This window comes from Rhincodon typus, chromosome 2 (genome assembly GCF_021869965.1).
Source record: "Rhincodon typus isolate 14 chromosome 2, sRhiTyp1.1, whole genome shotgun sequence".
NCBI lineage: Eukaryota > Metazoa > Chordata > Chondrichthyes > Orectolobiformes > Rhincodontidae > Rhincodon > Rhincodon typus.
In genome coordinates, this window is record NC_063333.1 from 44,928,931 (window position 1) to 44,943,817 (window position 14,887).

The 14,887-nt window shown below is 39.7% G+C and overlaps 1 protein-coding gene across 11 annotated transcripts in view; it reads right to left on the minus strand.

The window, feature by feature from the left end:
* Window positions 1-14,887, minus strand: part of crot (carnitine O-octanoyltransferase) — an 80,634-nt gene that overhangs the window by 45,179 nt on the left and 20,568 nt on the right. For all 11 annotated transcript variants that reach the window (XR_007265064.1, XM_048613683.1, XM_048613663.1 and 8 more), the window contains 4 exons: window positions 14,338-14,519; window positions 10,617-10,741; window positions 7,458-7,566; window positions 2,284-2,377 (listed from right to left, as the gene is read on the minus strand). Coding sequence is in view for 10 of the 11 variants with exons in the window: in XM_048613683.1 (XP_048469640.1) it covers window positions 2,284-2,377; window positions 7,458-7,566; window positions 10,617-10,741; window positions 14,338-14,519 (510 nt within the window). In the remaining variant the exon portion in view is untranslated. The remainder of the gene's footprint in view (window positions 1-2,283; window positions 2,378-7,457; window positions 7,567-10,616; window positions 10,742-14,337; window positions 14,520-14,887) is intronic.

Consider the following 14,887-nt stretch of genomic DNA (forward strand, 5'->3'; position numbering starts at 1 on the left):
TACTGTACGCCTTCTTAACAACGCTATCAACCTGGGTGGCAACTTTCAGTGATCTATGCACATGGACACCGAGATCTTTCTGCTTATCCACACTACCAAGAATCTTACCATTAGCCCAGTACTCTGTATTCCTGTTACTCCTTCCAAAGTGAATCACCTCACACTTTTCCGCATTAAACTCCATTTGCCACCTCTCAGCCCAGCTCTGCAGCTTATCTATGTCCCTCTGTAACCTGAAACATCCTTCTGCACTATCCACAACTCTACCAACTTTGGTGTCATCCGCAAATTTACTAACCCATCCTTCTACGCCCTCATCCAGGTCATTTATAAAAATGACAAACAGCAGTGGCCCCAAAACAGATCCTTGAGGTACACCACTAGTAACTGAAATCCAGGATGAACATTTCCCATCAACCACCACCCTCTGTCTTCTTACAGCTAGCCAATTTCTGATCCAAACCGCCAAATCACCCTCAATCCCATGCCTCCATATTTTCTGCAATAGCCTACCATGGGGAACCTTATCAAACGCTTTACTGAAATCCAAATACACCACATCAACCGCTTTACCCTCATCCACCTGTTTGGTCACCTTCTCGAAGAACTCAATAAGGTTTGTGCGGCACGACCTACCCTTCACAAAACCGTGTTGACTATCCCTAATCAAATTATTCCTTTCTAGATGATTATAAATCCTATCTCTTATAATCCTTTCCAACACTTTACCCACAACCGAAGTAAGGCTCACTGGTCTATAATTACCAGGGTTGTCTCTACTCCCCTTCTTGAACAAGGGGACAACATTTGCTAGTCTCCAGTCTTCTGGCACTGTTCCTGAAGACAATGACGACATAAAGATCAAAGCCAAAGGCTCTGCAATCTCCTCTCTAGCTTCCCAGAGAATCCTAGGATAAATCCCATTCGGCCCAGGGGACTTATCTATTTTCATACCTTCCAGAATTGCTAACACCTCCTCCTTATGAACCTCAATCCCGTCTAGTCTAATAGACTGTATCTCAGTATTCTCCTCGACTACACTGACTTTTTCCTGTGTGAATACTGACGAAAATTATTCATTTAGCACCTCTCCTATCTCTTCGGACTCCACGCAAACTTCCCACTACTGTCCTTGACCGGCCCCAATCTTACTCCAGTCATTCTTTTATTCCTGACATACCTATAGAAAGTTTTAGGGTTTTCCTTGATCCTACCTGCTAAAGACTTCTCATGTCCCCTCCTGGCTCTTCTTCGCTCTCTCTTTAGGTCCTTCCTGGCTAACTTGTAATTCTCAAGCGCCCTAACTAAGCCTTCACGCCTCATCTCTACGTAAGCCTCCTTCTTCCTCTTGACAAGAGATTCAATTTCTTTAGTAAACCACGGTTCCCTCGCTCGACCACTTCCTCCCTGCCTGACAGGTACATACTTCTCAAGGACAAGTATTGCTTGCAGTTCTGGTTGACACACTACAGAAAGGATGTGGAGGCTTTGAAGAAGCTGCAAAACAAGTTTACCAGGGTGTTGCCTGGAATGGAACGTATTAGCTATAAGAAGAAATTGGATAAATTGGACTGTTTTCACTAGAGCAGAAACTTGGGGCAACCTTATAGAAGTATATAAAATTACAAAAGGTATGGACACAATGGATAGTCAGTTTTTTCCCCCAGAGTGAAATGTCAAATGGGGGCACAGGTTTAAGATGAGAAGGGGAAAGTTCTGAGGAGATATATGAGTAAAATTTTTGTTTTACACAGATGGTATGTGCATGGGATGTGCTGCCAGGGGAACTGGTAGAAGCAGATACAATAGCAACTTTCTGGGGCATTTAGACAAACAAATAAACAGGCTGGGAATAGAGGGATACAGACCATGTGCAGGCAGGTGTAATTAGTGTAGAATAACATCGCAGTCGGTGCAAATATAGTGCATCAAAGGGCTTGTTCCTGTGCTGTGCTGATCTATGTTCTATTGGAGACTACCGCTATTGAAAGTATACAGCAGTCAGCCAACTCAAATGAGCATGTTTCGAGGTCCATATGCTAAACTCGTAACATCCGCATATCCAGAGGAAGGCAAGAGATGGCATAGCTGCAGAAGATTTCTCCAAACAGCAACAATGATAATATAAATTGCCAGTTCTGCAGTCATCCACGGTGTCCCCACACTTTTATCTTTAGTAACAAAAGAACACACATAAGACAATGAAATCATCTACAACCTGGCCGTACTTGAACAACAAGGAGCCTATCAATGCCAACAATAACTGAAATTGCCTCAAACTACCTTTGCCCAACGCGTTCTTTCTTCAGCAGTTAATGCTGACACACCTGGTCCTTCAGGTTCATTGTTACATCTTTTCCTGATGTATGTCAGTTGTCTACATGGAAAAGATAAGGATGAGCAGGAGCTGCTAATAGTTAATCAAGTTACAATCCAGCTACCATAAAGAACTTGAAATATTTAATTGAGCTGCATTAATTTTCATTTCAACGGTGTAATTTGACACATTGATAATTGTGAAATAAGTTGAAAGGTAGCTTAACACTGTATCAGAAAATATTGAGCAGTTTAGGTATCACTGGCACAAGTTCAGAAACACAGAATCCCTCCATTGTGGAAACAGGCCATTCGGCCCAACAAGTCTACACCAACTCTCTGAAAAGGATGACACCCAGACTCATCACCCCCACCCTATCCGTGTAACTCTGCATTTCCCATGGCTAATCCACCTGACCCACACATCCCTGGACACTATGAGCAATTTAGCATGGCCAATCCACCTAACCTGCACATCTTTGAATTGTGGGAGGAAACCGGAACACCCGGAAGAAACCCGCACTGACAAGGAGAGAATGTGCGAAGTCCACACAGACAGTCACCCAAGGCTGGAATTAAACCTGGGTCCTTGGTGCTATGAGACAGCAGTGCTAACCACTGAGCCACCATGCCACCCCACTGTTAACTCCATAGGATCTTCTTGCAGCAGTGCAGGCAAAATAAGTGCAGGAGACAGATCTACCTATAATAGGAAAATGAAAAGGGATAGAGAAAAGAAGACTTGCTTCTAATAAGTCACTTTCAATGATATCCTGGCAGTCAGCTAATAGAAGGAAGGCTAGTGATGTTGGCAGGCCACATATCAGCGAAGCCAAAAATGGGGGGCAGTAAAGGGTAGAACCACCCGTTAAATAAAGGATTAAAAATAAAAGGTAGGGGAATATTATTCAATTCCTTACAGCTGCTGGGATATGTAAAGGTACAGTATTCCGATGGAAGCAAATAACTTGGACAATCACTAACAAGCTGCAAGACAGCAAATGTGGGTGAAAAACAGCCTGTGATTGAAGGAGGGTGACAGAGACAGAATCTGTGATTGCAGGAACAGCCCCTCACGGATTCTGCCTCTGTCGCATAACAGGAAGACCTTTCTCGAATTATTTGATTGATTTTTCCCTTTTGATTGTGTTTTTCATTTTTGGTGATTTTGGGGTATTTTAGGTGATTCACCTGCAATCTTTCAAGTATACTGAGTGCTGGTCAGGACATGACCTACTTGCTGCTTTTGGAAATGCATATTTATACTTCTGAACTCTGTGGAAAAACTAAAGATATAGAACCATGTCGTTCTTGGGAGTGAGGTCAACAGTTTAATGTATGGTTTGATCAACCTGCTGTTTGCAGAAAGTCAAATCACTGGGGAAAAAGGCAAGCAAAACTTTTAAGGAGAAAAAAAAGATGGCATTTAAGGCCCTTGATTGTTGGAAAAGTTGGCTTGGGAAAACAGGCTATGGGGCATCTGTGCAACAGTTCTTCATCAATCCCTTTCCAAAGTTACATCAAGTAACTTATTATAAGGAAGTAAATCTAAGCAAGCCTCTCTCTCTCTCTCTGGAAACATGATAACATTTCTAAATATCAGTATTTTTGACTACCTTATTAAGCGCAAACAAGTAATACAAAAACAGACAGTAAGAGCTTCTTTCAATACAAAAGATGAATACAAAATATTAAAGGCCAGTTAGGCTGACCTCAGTTGTTGATAAGATTTGAGAGTCCAGTATTAAGGATGAGACTGCAAGGTACTTGAAAGTGCTTGGTGAAATAGAGTGGAGTCAGTACAACTTTGTCAAGGGAAGGTCATGCCTGAAAAATCAGTTTGAATTTTTTGAGGAGGTAATGAGTAAGTTGGACAAAGGAGATCCAGTGGATGGGATCTGTTTGGATTTCCAGAAGGTCTTTAATAAGGTGTCACAGAAAGACTTGCACAGGCTAGAAGTATGGATAAAGAAGGTGGCACAAGGAATACAATGTGGGAAAGTATGATGTTGTGCACTTTGGTAAGAAGAATAGAGGTGTAGACTATTTTCTAAACAGGGAAAGACTTCAGAAATCTGAAGCACAAAGGTACTTAGTCCAAGTTCAGGATTCTCTTAATGTTAACATGCAGGTTCAGTTAGGAAGGCAAATGCAACTTTGGCATCCATTTCTAGAATGCTAGAATACAAGAGCAGGAATGTACTGATGAGGGTGTATAAGGCTCTGGTCAGACCACATTTGGAATATTGTGAGCAGTTTTGGACTCCGTATTTAAAGATGGATGTGCTGGCATTCGAGGGGGTCCACAGGAGGTTCATAAGAATGATGGTGAAAATGAATGACTTGTCATATGAGAAGCAGTTGAGGACTCTCGGTCTATACTTGATAGAAATTAGAAGGATGAGGGAGGATCTGATTGAAACTTACAGAATACTGACAGGCCTAGATAGAATTGACATGGAGAAGGTGTTTCCACTAGTAGTAGAGACTAGGGCCGAGGGCATAGCCTCAGAGTGAAGAATCAATCATTTATAAATGAGATGAGAATGAATTTCTTCAGCCAGAGGGTGGCAAATCTGTGGTACTTTTCCTGCAGAAGGCTGTGGAGACCTAGTCATCGAGTGTACTTAAGACAGAGATAGATAGGTTCTTGATTGGCAAGGGGATCAAAAGTTATCGGAAAGAGGCAAGAGAATGGGGTTGCGAAACATCAGCCACGATTGACTAGTGGAGCAGACCCAAAGGCCCAAAACATCTAATTCTACTCCTACATCTTATGGTCTTATAAAAACTAGGATATTAAGGAAAGTAGCTGCAGAATATGGACGTACTAGCAGTATTCATTCAAGAATTCTTTGATTCTGGAAAGGTTCTAGAGGATTGAAAATATGCCAATGTCACACCTTTATTCAAAAGGAGAGGGAGAAAAAAATATAACCATAGGCAAGTTAGCTTAACTTCCATCATTGGGGAAATGTTAGAGTCTATTATTAGCATGTAATAGAACTTAACATAATCAAGTACAGTTAACATGGCTTCATGAAGGGGAAATCATGCCTGACAAACTTATTAGAATTCTTTGAGGTTGTAACAAGCAGAATAGATAAAGGGGAATCAGTAGATATGATGTATTAGCATTTCCAAAAAGTACTTGAGAAGGTACCGTGCATAAGACTACTTGATAAGGTAACAGTTGTTGGTGGAACAGGCAGTATATTAGCATAGGTAAAGGACTGGCTACATAATAAGAGACAGTTGGGATAAAGGGAGGCATTTCCAGATGGCAAACTGCAATTAGTGCAGTGCCACAGCAATCAGCGCTGGGGCCAAATTTCCTTTTTACCTTGCACTACCCCAACAGCCCATTTTCACCCACTTTCTCAATGTGGAAACCCACCACACTGAATTTCACCTCTATCTGTCCTCCCTGCCCCTTGTTTGGTACGTTTGGTAAGATGAGCAGCTGAATAGTAATGAGGCGAGTTGGGCTATTATCAAGACAATTAATAAGTTATAATCCACCTTAATTCACAACTCAGCACTGCTTAGTGAGAAACATGTCACGCTGCTCAGCAAAAGCATAAAAGAGACAGCAAGATGCTGCTGACATCAAGGTAGGCCTTGCTGGACTTCTTGTGCAATTTTGTACAAATCTTATTGTAGCCATGTTGCACATACCCCTATAAGTTTACGTTAATTATCTTTGCAGAATCTGTTGCCTTTCGTGTTGTGTTCATTTAAGAAAAGTTATGTGGTTCCAATTCCAGATACTAGCTTAAAGGTTAACCAGTTACATTTGTTGTTATGAATAAGTTAAGTGTTAGAATAAACGGATTATTCTGAGTTCTGAAGCCTGGTGAAAATCTCTTTTATTCATCAACAATATTACAAAAAAAAAGGGAAACAACTGGCCATTTGGTGATTGAAACCAAACATTTATGCACACGGTGGAGGAATGGTGGAACTTGTTTATCAGTGCATTGCTCCTGTCATAGTCGTAATACTGCAGAACTCTTAGCCTCTGACCTGCTCTTGTACTTACAATATTTATACGGTCAGTGCAGTTAGTTTCTAATTGCAGAGTCATTGGATTTGAAACATTAACTCTGCTTTCTTTCCACAGATGTGTCATACCTGCTGAGTTCCCCTATCAATTAATTTTATTTCAGTTTTCCAGAATCTGGAGTTCTTTGTTTTATTCTCTCAGTGCATTTTACAGCCAAGTAAGCACTGTTGAAGTGTAGTTACTGTTGGAGTGTAGGAGACACAGCAGCCAATTTGTGCAGAGCTTCAAAAAAAAAAAAAACTTTTTTGAGATTCTAATTAAGGGATAAATCTCCTGTTCTCTTCAATACAACATCAGATGATCTTTTAAATGCACTTGAACTGGTAAGGGGAACCTCAGTTTCTAACAGTGTATCACTTCTGCCTTTACAATGGATGGGCCTGTGATAAAGCAGTGGAAGAAGGCTTGACCCAGGACCACTTCCACAAGCTTAGTTCTCCTGCAACAAAGTCCTGAGATGACTAGCCTTCAATAACCAGAACCATCTTCTATTGTGCCAGAGTAGGATTCCAACTCCACTCCTGCACCAATTCACATTAAGTCCAATTTTGCTTGGCTCCTTGATTTAACACTCAGTCTATTGCTGCCTTGATGTCGTGGGTAGGTCACTTGCACCTCACTTCTGTGATTCATTGTTACTTTCACAATCCTTCAATCTGATTAATTAAAGAGATTGACAGTTTTAATGCCTGTTCACTCACGTCCCAGATGTCCAGTTTTCCATGCTGTCTCATTATTAACTCATACTGGCAAGCCACCACTCAAGCAATTTTAGATGACTAAACACGCAATACAAGTCTAACAATCAGCAGTAACTTTTAAAATAGTTAAAATAGTAGTTTTTTTTAAAAATCCAAATTCTGCAGAAGCTCGAGTATTTTCACATCTTCCATTTACAGTGTAAATGGAAGCCTCTGTTATAGAGCTTTCATTACCCTTCTCCTGGGCAGTACTGTCCACCTGAACGTGCACAGTTTAAACTTTGTGTTTTAAACTTTTGTAACATTTTCAACATTTCATAACATTTTCAACATTTCCACTATATATAGTGTAATAAGGAAAAGCAAATAAAAACCTGAGAAGTTCTGGTGGTGTTAAGATGTGATGCTCATACTCAGTGTCAAAGGTAAATACTCGTCCGCGACAAAGAACCACTAAATGGGAGGGGCATGGTCCTTCAGCTTCTATAAAGATTAAACAGAACATTTTAGTTATCATTCTTTTACCAATGTTAAGAATCACCAAAAATGCTGCTTTCATAAAGCAAAGTGCCACAACTAGGAACTTAAACTTGCAGAAACAATTTAGCAGCAAGTCAACATATTATGTGTTGCACGTACACAGTTTCCTCATTTTTGCTGCCTGAAACTCTTTCCTGCATTAGAATTAAAATTATTGAAGTTTGGCATACAAAAGGGATCGATTGGCCCTTTGCTAATCTCACGATATATCCACGCAATCTCAATGCAAGCCCTTTATCCACTCCCCTACTTAGAGGGTCCTTTCTAATATTTACCTATGTCGCTACAAGCAACAGAGAAAGTAAATGCACTGGTAGTAATCTTCCAAGAATCCTATGCTCTGGAAAAGTCCCAGTCAGTTGTAAAACAAAGTAATTCCCATTTTCAAAAATGGAGAGGGACAAAAACTATAGGACAGTTAGCTAAAGGATGTAACAGCAAAACTCCTAGAAACAGATAAAATAAAGCACAGTCAACATGGCGTCATGAAGGGGAACTCACGCCTGGCAAATGAATTAGAATTATTTCAAGAGGTAACAAGCAGAATAGATGAAGTGGAACCAGTAGATGTAACATATGTGAATTTCCAAAAGGCATTCAAAAAGCTACTTGATAAGGTAAATACCATGCTGTTCAGGGTAGTACATTAGCATAGACAGATGGTGGACTAACTAATAGATGTCAAACAGTTAGGATTGAAGAGGCATTTTAACTACTGGAGTGCTGGAGCCCCAAATATTTACAATATATATTAATGACATGGATGAGGAAAGTGAATGTGCTATTATCAATTTTGCAGATGTTACATAAAATAGGGCAAGGGTGCAAATGACACAGTCTACAGTGACATAGATAGGTTGTGTGAGATTGGGCAAAAGGTTGGCAGATGGAACATAATGTAGGAAAATGTGTGAGCTTATGCACTTTGGCAGGAAGAAGATAACATTCAAATTCAGCAGGTAATAGGGAAGGCAAATGGAACAATGGTCTTTATTTATATTATAATGTAAACAGAGTTCATAGGCACTAGAGGCAGTCGAAAGAAGTTTTACGAGTTGATCCTGGATATGGAGGGATTTTCTTATGAGGAGAGGCTCATTGGAGTTTAGAAGAACGAGAACATTCTCCTATGTTTAGTAACATAGGAGAATAAATAAGAGATGTTACTGAAACACAAGTTTCTTAGGAAATTCAACAGGGTAGATACTAAGAAGTTGTTTCGCCTTGTGGAAGATATAAAGACCACAGGGCACAATGTCAGAGTAAGGGGTTGTCCATTTAAGGCAGAAATGAGGAAGATTTTTTTTCTCCAAGAGGATAGTGAATCTGTGGAACTCTTAACTACAGAGAGCTGTAGACAATAGGATGTGAAGTATAGAAAAGCTCAGATAGGCAGATTTTTAATCAGGGAATCAAGCGTTTTGTGAAAAAGGCAGGAAAGTGATGTGGAAGGTCATCAGATCAGCCATGATGGGCATATAGCCTACTTCTGCTCCTATGTTGTATAGTTCGAAGGATTTTGCTTCTGGTAGACCTTCAATGTCTTAACAATATTTTGTGTTAAAAAGACAATTTCAAGAAATCAAATGTAATTTCACTGTGCAACTATTTCTGTTTCATATATTAAAATAAGTTTTATTACATCTGGTCTCCACCAGTACCAACTTTCCAGTGTTCAATCTCCCATAGCCTTTCCAGTTTCTTCCTTCTGGAAAGCACTACGTCAGGCTGATCATTCAACTGAATTGATCAAAACATCATTCTTAAAATAGTTCTTCTGTAAAATCCTGGAATTGATGAAGGCTTGTTTTGGACCACAGCTGACTGATTTGGTCAAGATCACTATGGTGGAAACAGACAGCAACGTTGGCATGGCAGGCTTTGTCCTTGCTCATCTCTACCACTGCAGGTAGTTTTTGAGAGGAATTGGAAGTTTGAAATACTCAGTAAAAAGGGCTCAGGTAGGTTTGTGTCACTCTACTGTTCAATAAGTTACCTCTGTACGGTTTTTTAAAATCTTGTTTCATGTTTCATTCTGAGAAAATAAAAGTGCACTGCTTGTCCAGCATGCTATGGTTTTATTACTAATTATTTGCAAGGCTGTCTTCACAAAATTCACAAATAACATAAAAACATGGAACAGGAGTAGGCAACTCAGCCCCTCAAGTCTGCTCCACCATTTCATAGGGGATAATGGCTGATCTTATCTCAACTTCAACTCCACATTCCTGCCCACTCTCCATAACCCTTCAACCCATTACTGATAGACTGATTTCCAATCTCCTTGTTAAATTTATTCAATGTCCCAGCATCCGCCACACTGAGGTAGTGAATTCCACAGATTCACGACCATTTGAGAGAAGTAATGTTTTTCTCATACCTGTTTTCAATCTGTTACCCTTCATCCTAAAACTAGAACCTCTCATTCTAGATTGCCACACAAGGGGCATTCTACATCTCCTGTATCAGTCTCCCATAACATTTTATATCTCTCCATTAGATGGGTTGATAATCATGAATCATAACAGATAGTCTATTAGGAATTCTACATATCTTTGGAACAAAGTACATAAATGTTATGAAAATGTAACTTCTGCTGTTGGCATTTAACATTGAGGTACCTATTGTTCTTAGAGATAGTAGGAACTGCAGATGCTGGAGAATCTGAGATAACAAGGTGTAGAGCCGGATGAATACAGCAGGCCAAGCAGCAGAGGAGCAGAAAGGCTGACGTTTCGAGCCTAGACCCTTCTTCAGAAATGCTGACGTTTCAGGCCTAAACGTCAGCCTTCCTGCTCCTCTGATGCTGCTTGGCCTGCTGTGTTCATCCAGCTCTACATCTTGTTACCTATTGTTCTTCATTTGTTTTATAACAATATATTCACAGTGCCACCTACAGGCAGCATTTTCAGTATCTGAAGACCATTTCCATGTAGAATAGAAATAACCTGATCCTAGCCTGCTACTGTAATGATTGCATCAGCAAAAATTACCTGTCTTAAAGTAGCTGACAAGAGAATCTCTGGTTACTCCAGGTATTTTGCAGGTACAATATAACATACGAAACTGGTCCATGTCTAAAGGCACACTACCAGTTTTGTGTACAGCCAAGCGCTGTCTAAGAGAGAAAAATAAACACAATGAGGATTGTTTTCTCACCAAGCATAAACAACTGCATTGACAAAAAAAACTTATTTTATAAGACTGACCAGCACTAAACAGTTCACAAAGAACTCCTACATCAGATCAGCAGCATAGCTTCTAATGCCCGAATCAAAGTGACTTGTGCCATTTTACAAAAACCACTTCAAAATTTCCTCATATACAAATTTTATGCTGTAAACATATTATGGCTCCCATGATACTTTGCCCAAGGATAAAAGACATCTAACAAAATGGAGGAGATGAGATGATGTGAAGGCTGCCAAGGAGGCAGTCAGAGACAGACAGGGATCAACTAGAACTAATTTGAATTGTTACTTGGCCCACTACAGAAAAAGGACTGACCCGTTTGATGAGTCTGGTAATGTAGTTGAGGATTTTCTTACCCTTAAATTTTAATACAATATATAAATTGGTAGTAAAGTCAGTAAAAGATAATAAAACGGAACTTAAGTGGAATTGAATAATGTAATTAAACAATTAAAACACAATAAGAAATGCAGCTCAGGTGATGTTTTGAGGCTGCAGCAGGTGGCAGTTCCTGGATCCAGGGCAAACACATCTGTAGCAAGGCTTTGAAGTTCAAGCAGCTGTGGTTCTCAGTTTCTCAGCAAAAGGATGGACTACAGGCACTGCAATACATGATGGAGGGGGAAAGTTAGCTGGGTTCTTTGTTCCAGAAGGCAGTTCCACTGCTTAAAATATGGTCTTCTGATTTGGTCAGTGGTCAGGGACGCTTTGACTGTGAGTGAGGCACATAGGGGGACCAAAGAGAGAAGTGTCAGTCTCTATAATTGTCCAATAGGCTAGAGATTCTCATAGTTTATTTGGATGAGAGGCCGGTAGATGTGCAAACTGACTACAGTACTATGCTACAGAAAGCCTTTCAAATACAGGGAATAACAAGGAGTGTAGTGGACATAGGTGATAATATACAAAGATGATTGACAGTGTACTCTGCAAACTGCAACAGTCCAGACAATTGTGTTGCTTGCTTAAAGCTGGAAATGAACTTGGAAGTGGGAGGATAATGATCCAGTTTTCGTGGTTCATATAGGTACTAATGACATAGGTAGAATTAGGAAAGAGGTTCTGTATAGTAAGTATGAAGAACTAGGCACTTAATTCAAAAGCAGAACCTCAAAGGTTATAATCACTTGACCACATGCAAATTGGCATAGGGTAAATAAAATCAGACAGATGAATACATCTAAAAGACTAGTGTGGGAGACGTGGGGACTGGGTCATGGGTCAATAGCACCAGCACAGGGGAAAATGGGAGCTGTACCATTTGGATTGTCTGCATCTGAACCCTGCTGGGGCCAGTGTTCTTGTGAACTGTATAATTTGGGAGGTAAAGAGGGTTTTTAAACTAAATACTGGGGGCAAAGAATCAAATGTAGATAGATGCAGTAAAGGAAAGAGTAGAGACAAAAGGAAAGTAGTAATTTGGAAAGTGAGGAGCAAAGATTGGTACAAAGGGACAGAGAAAAATATAAATATACGAATTAAGTCTACATGCTCCAAAGATAACGAAAAAACAAAAGGCTTTGTCTCTGAATGCACACAGCATTTATAATACAGCAAAGAAATTGACAGCACACATTGAAGTAAATAAATATGATCTGATAGCAATTACAGAGACATGACTGTAAGATAACAAGGGTTCAGTCCTGAATATTGTGGGCTATATGACATTGAAGAAAATTTGAAAGTTAGGTAAAGATGGAGAGATATCACTGTTAATCAACTATGGCATTTGCGCAATAGTCAGAGATCACTTTAGCTCAGAAGAACAAAATGTACAACTGGTTTGGTGAGATGAGGAATAGCAGAGAAAAGAAGTCACTAGTACGAGTAGGCTACAGGCCCACTAACAAAAACCACAATGTGGCACAAACCATACAAAACAAAACACTATGTGTTTGTGATAAAGGGATACTAATAATCATGGGTGATTTTAATCTTTTTTTTTTATAGAATCCCCATAGTGTGGAAACAGGCCCTTCGGCCTAACTAGTCCACACCGACCCTCAGAGCATCCCACCCAGACCCATCCACCATGACCCACTTAATCTACACATCCCTGAATACTATGAGCAATTTAGCATGGACAATCCACCTAGTCTGCACAACTTTGGACTGTGGGAGGAAACCCACGCAGACACGGGGAGAACGTGCAAACTTCACACAGATAGTTACCCGAGGGTAGAATCGAACCTGGGTCCCTAGCGCTGTGAAGCAACAGTGCTAACCACTGAGCCACTGTGCTGTCCATAGGAAAATCAGGTTGGCAGTACTAGCCTGGATGAGGAGTTCATGGGCTGCTTTCAAGATTTTTTTTTTTAGAACACTGCTCTTTGGAACTGCCCAGAACCTTTCCACTGTATTTTTCATGTAAAAGTACATGTGACAATAAACTTACATTCTATTCTACCTTTTCAACATAAATAGCGGCAACTATGGGAGGCCATGAAAGTTGAGCTATCTGAAGTGAACTGGGTCAAGATAGGCATTGTGGTAGATATTTAAGAGACTATTTCAAAATACTCAGAATAGATAAATTCCTACCATAATGGAAATAAAATCTAAAGGGAGTTCCACCGTCTGTAGTTACCTAAGGAGGATAAGAAAGACATCAAGCTTGAGGAAAAAGCTTACCTATTATTGTTAGGTAAAATGTTGTTCAGAACATAAAGAAAGGCAGAGAATGACTGAAAGGTTAATGAGGATGAAATTATGGTTTAAGAGGAAGATAGGCAGAACGTAAAAACAGATAGCATATGTTTCTTCAAGTATTTCAAAAGAAAAAAAAAGTTAAGTGAGTCCTGAGACAGAGATGAGGAGAAATTTTCTTCCCTCACAGGGCTAAGCAACTTTGGAACTCTCCTCCTCAAAATATGTTCAGGCATAGGGGAATAGGTTCATGTTAAGCTGGGGAAATCAAGGTTTAATTGGAGTGAATGTGAATGTGGAATTCTAAACACAAGCGGATCAGTCATGATTTTATTCAATGATGGAGCACGCTAAAGGGTTTACTTCTAGTCCTACGTTTGCGATGCTGATCCATTAATTAATGATTGGCTGTTTTGAGATAATATATTTTTAACAAATCCAATGTAAGCTATCCATTGACAAGTTCTATAATGCCTAAAGTGCACTGGAGCAGTAAACGGAGGAAGTTGATGAATGTTCGTGAAATCTAAAAAAGGTACTACATACGCACTTTTTAGGTGCAAGGTACATAATGTAAGCTTTGGAATGATGGAACAATTCAGGTACAAGTGACAAAATTAAATTCAAATCAGGAGCACCAAAATCCAGACGATGTAATTTATATCCAAATTTTACAAGCATACATCAGTACAATTTCACCAATTGAGCAGCTTGTGGCACTGGAAAACGTTGTCAACTATTCTAAAAATACCCCATACTCTCCAAAATTGCATTTAAATTTTCTATGCTATCAGAAACAAGACTGTAATTTATTTTCCTTTAAATTTTAGGAAAAGATATGCTTTACATCTTTCAATGGCATAGAAATCATCTCACTTCCGAAGTAGTTTCCAAAATTGCAGCATGTAGAAGACAGCAATGGCAGTTCGTTCAAGCTGAGTGCCTTCTTTTGGTGGCCAATAATGTTCTAAATAGGGTGCAGGACCTCCAAAGTTTACATTCAACATTGATGGCATGCGGACATCCAGGTAGGCACTGATCAGCCACCAGTCCTCAAGCTGATCAAACAACATAGAACAATAGTCATAATTTTATTCAAACATCTAACAAAAAAACATTCTCACAAGAAAACAACATCCAATGCTAATTACAACAAAATAATCTAACATGGTACATGCATCTGATGGAATGTTGCAGCATTTTATCCAGAAGACACACAATTAACTTGTAAATTCATTGAATTCTTGCATACAAACGTAACAGTACAAGATATTCCAATGGTTCTCAAAGTTCTAAGGACTATTTTCTGACACAGGCAAGGATTTCCCCAGCAAGTATAAAGGATGATGTGCCAAATTGACTACGTGTAGAGCTGGATGAACACAGCAGGCCAAGCAGCATCAGAGGAGCAGGAAGGCTGACGTTT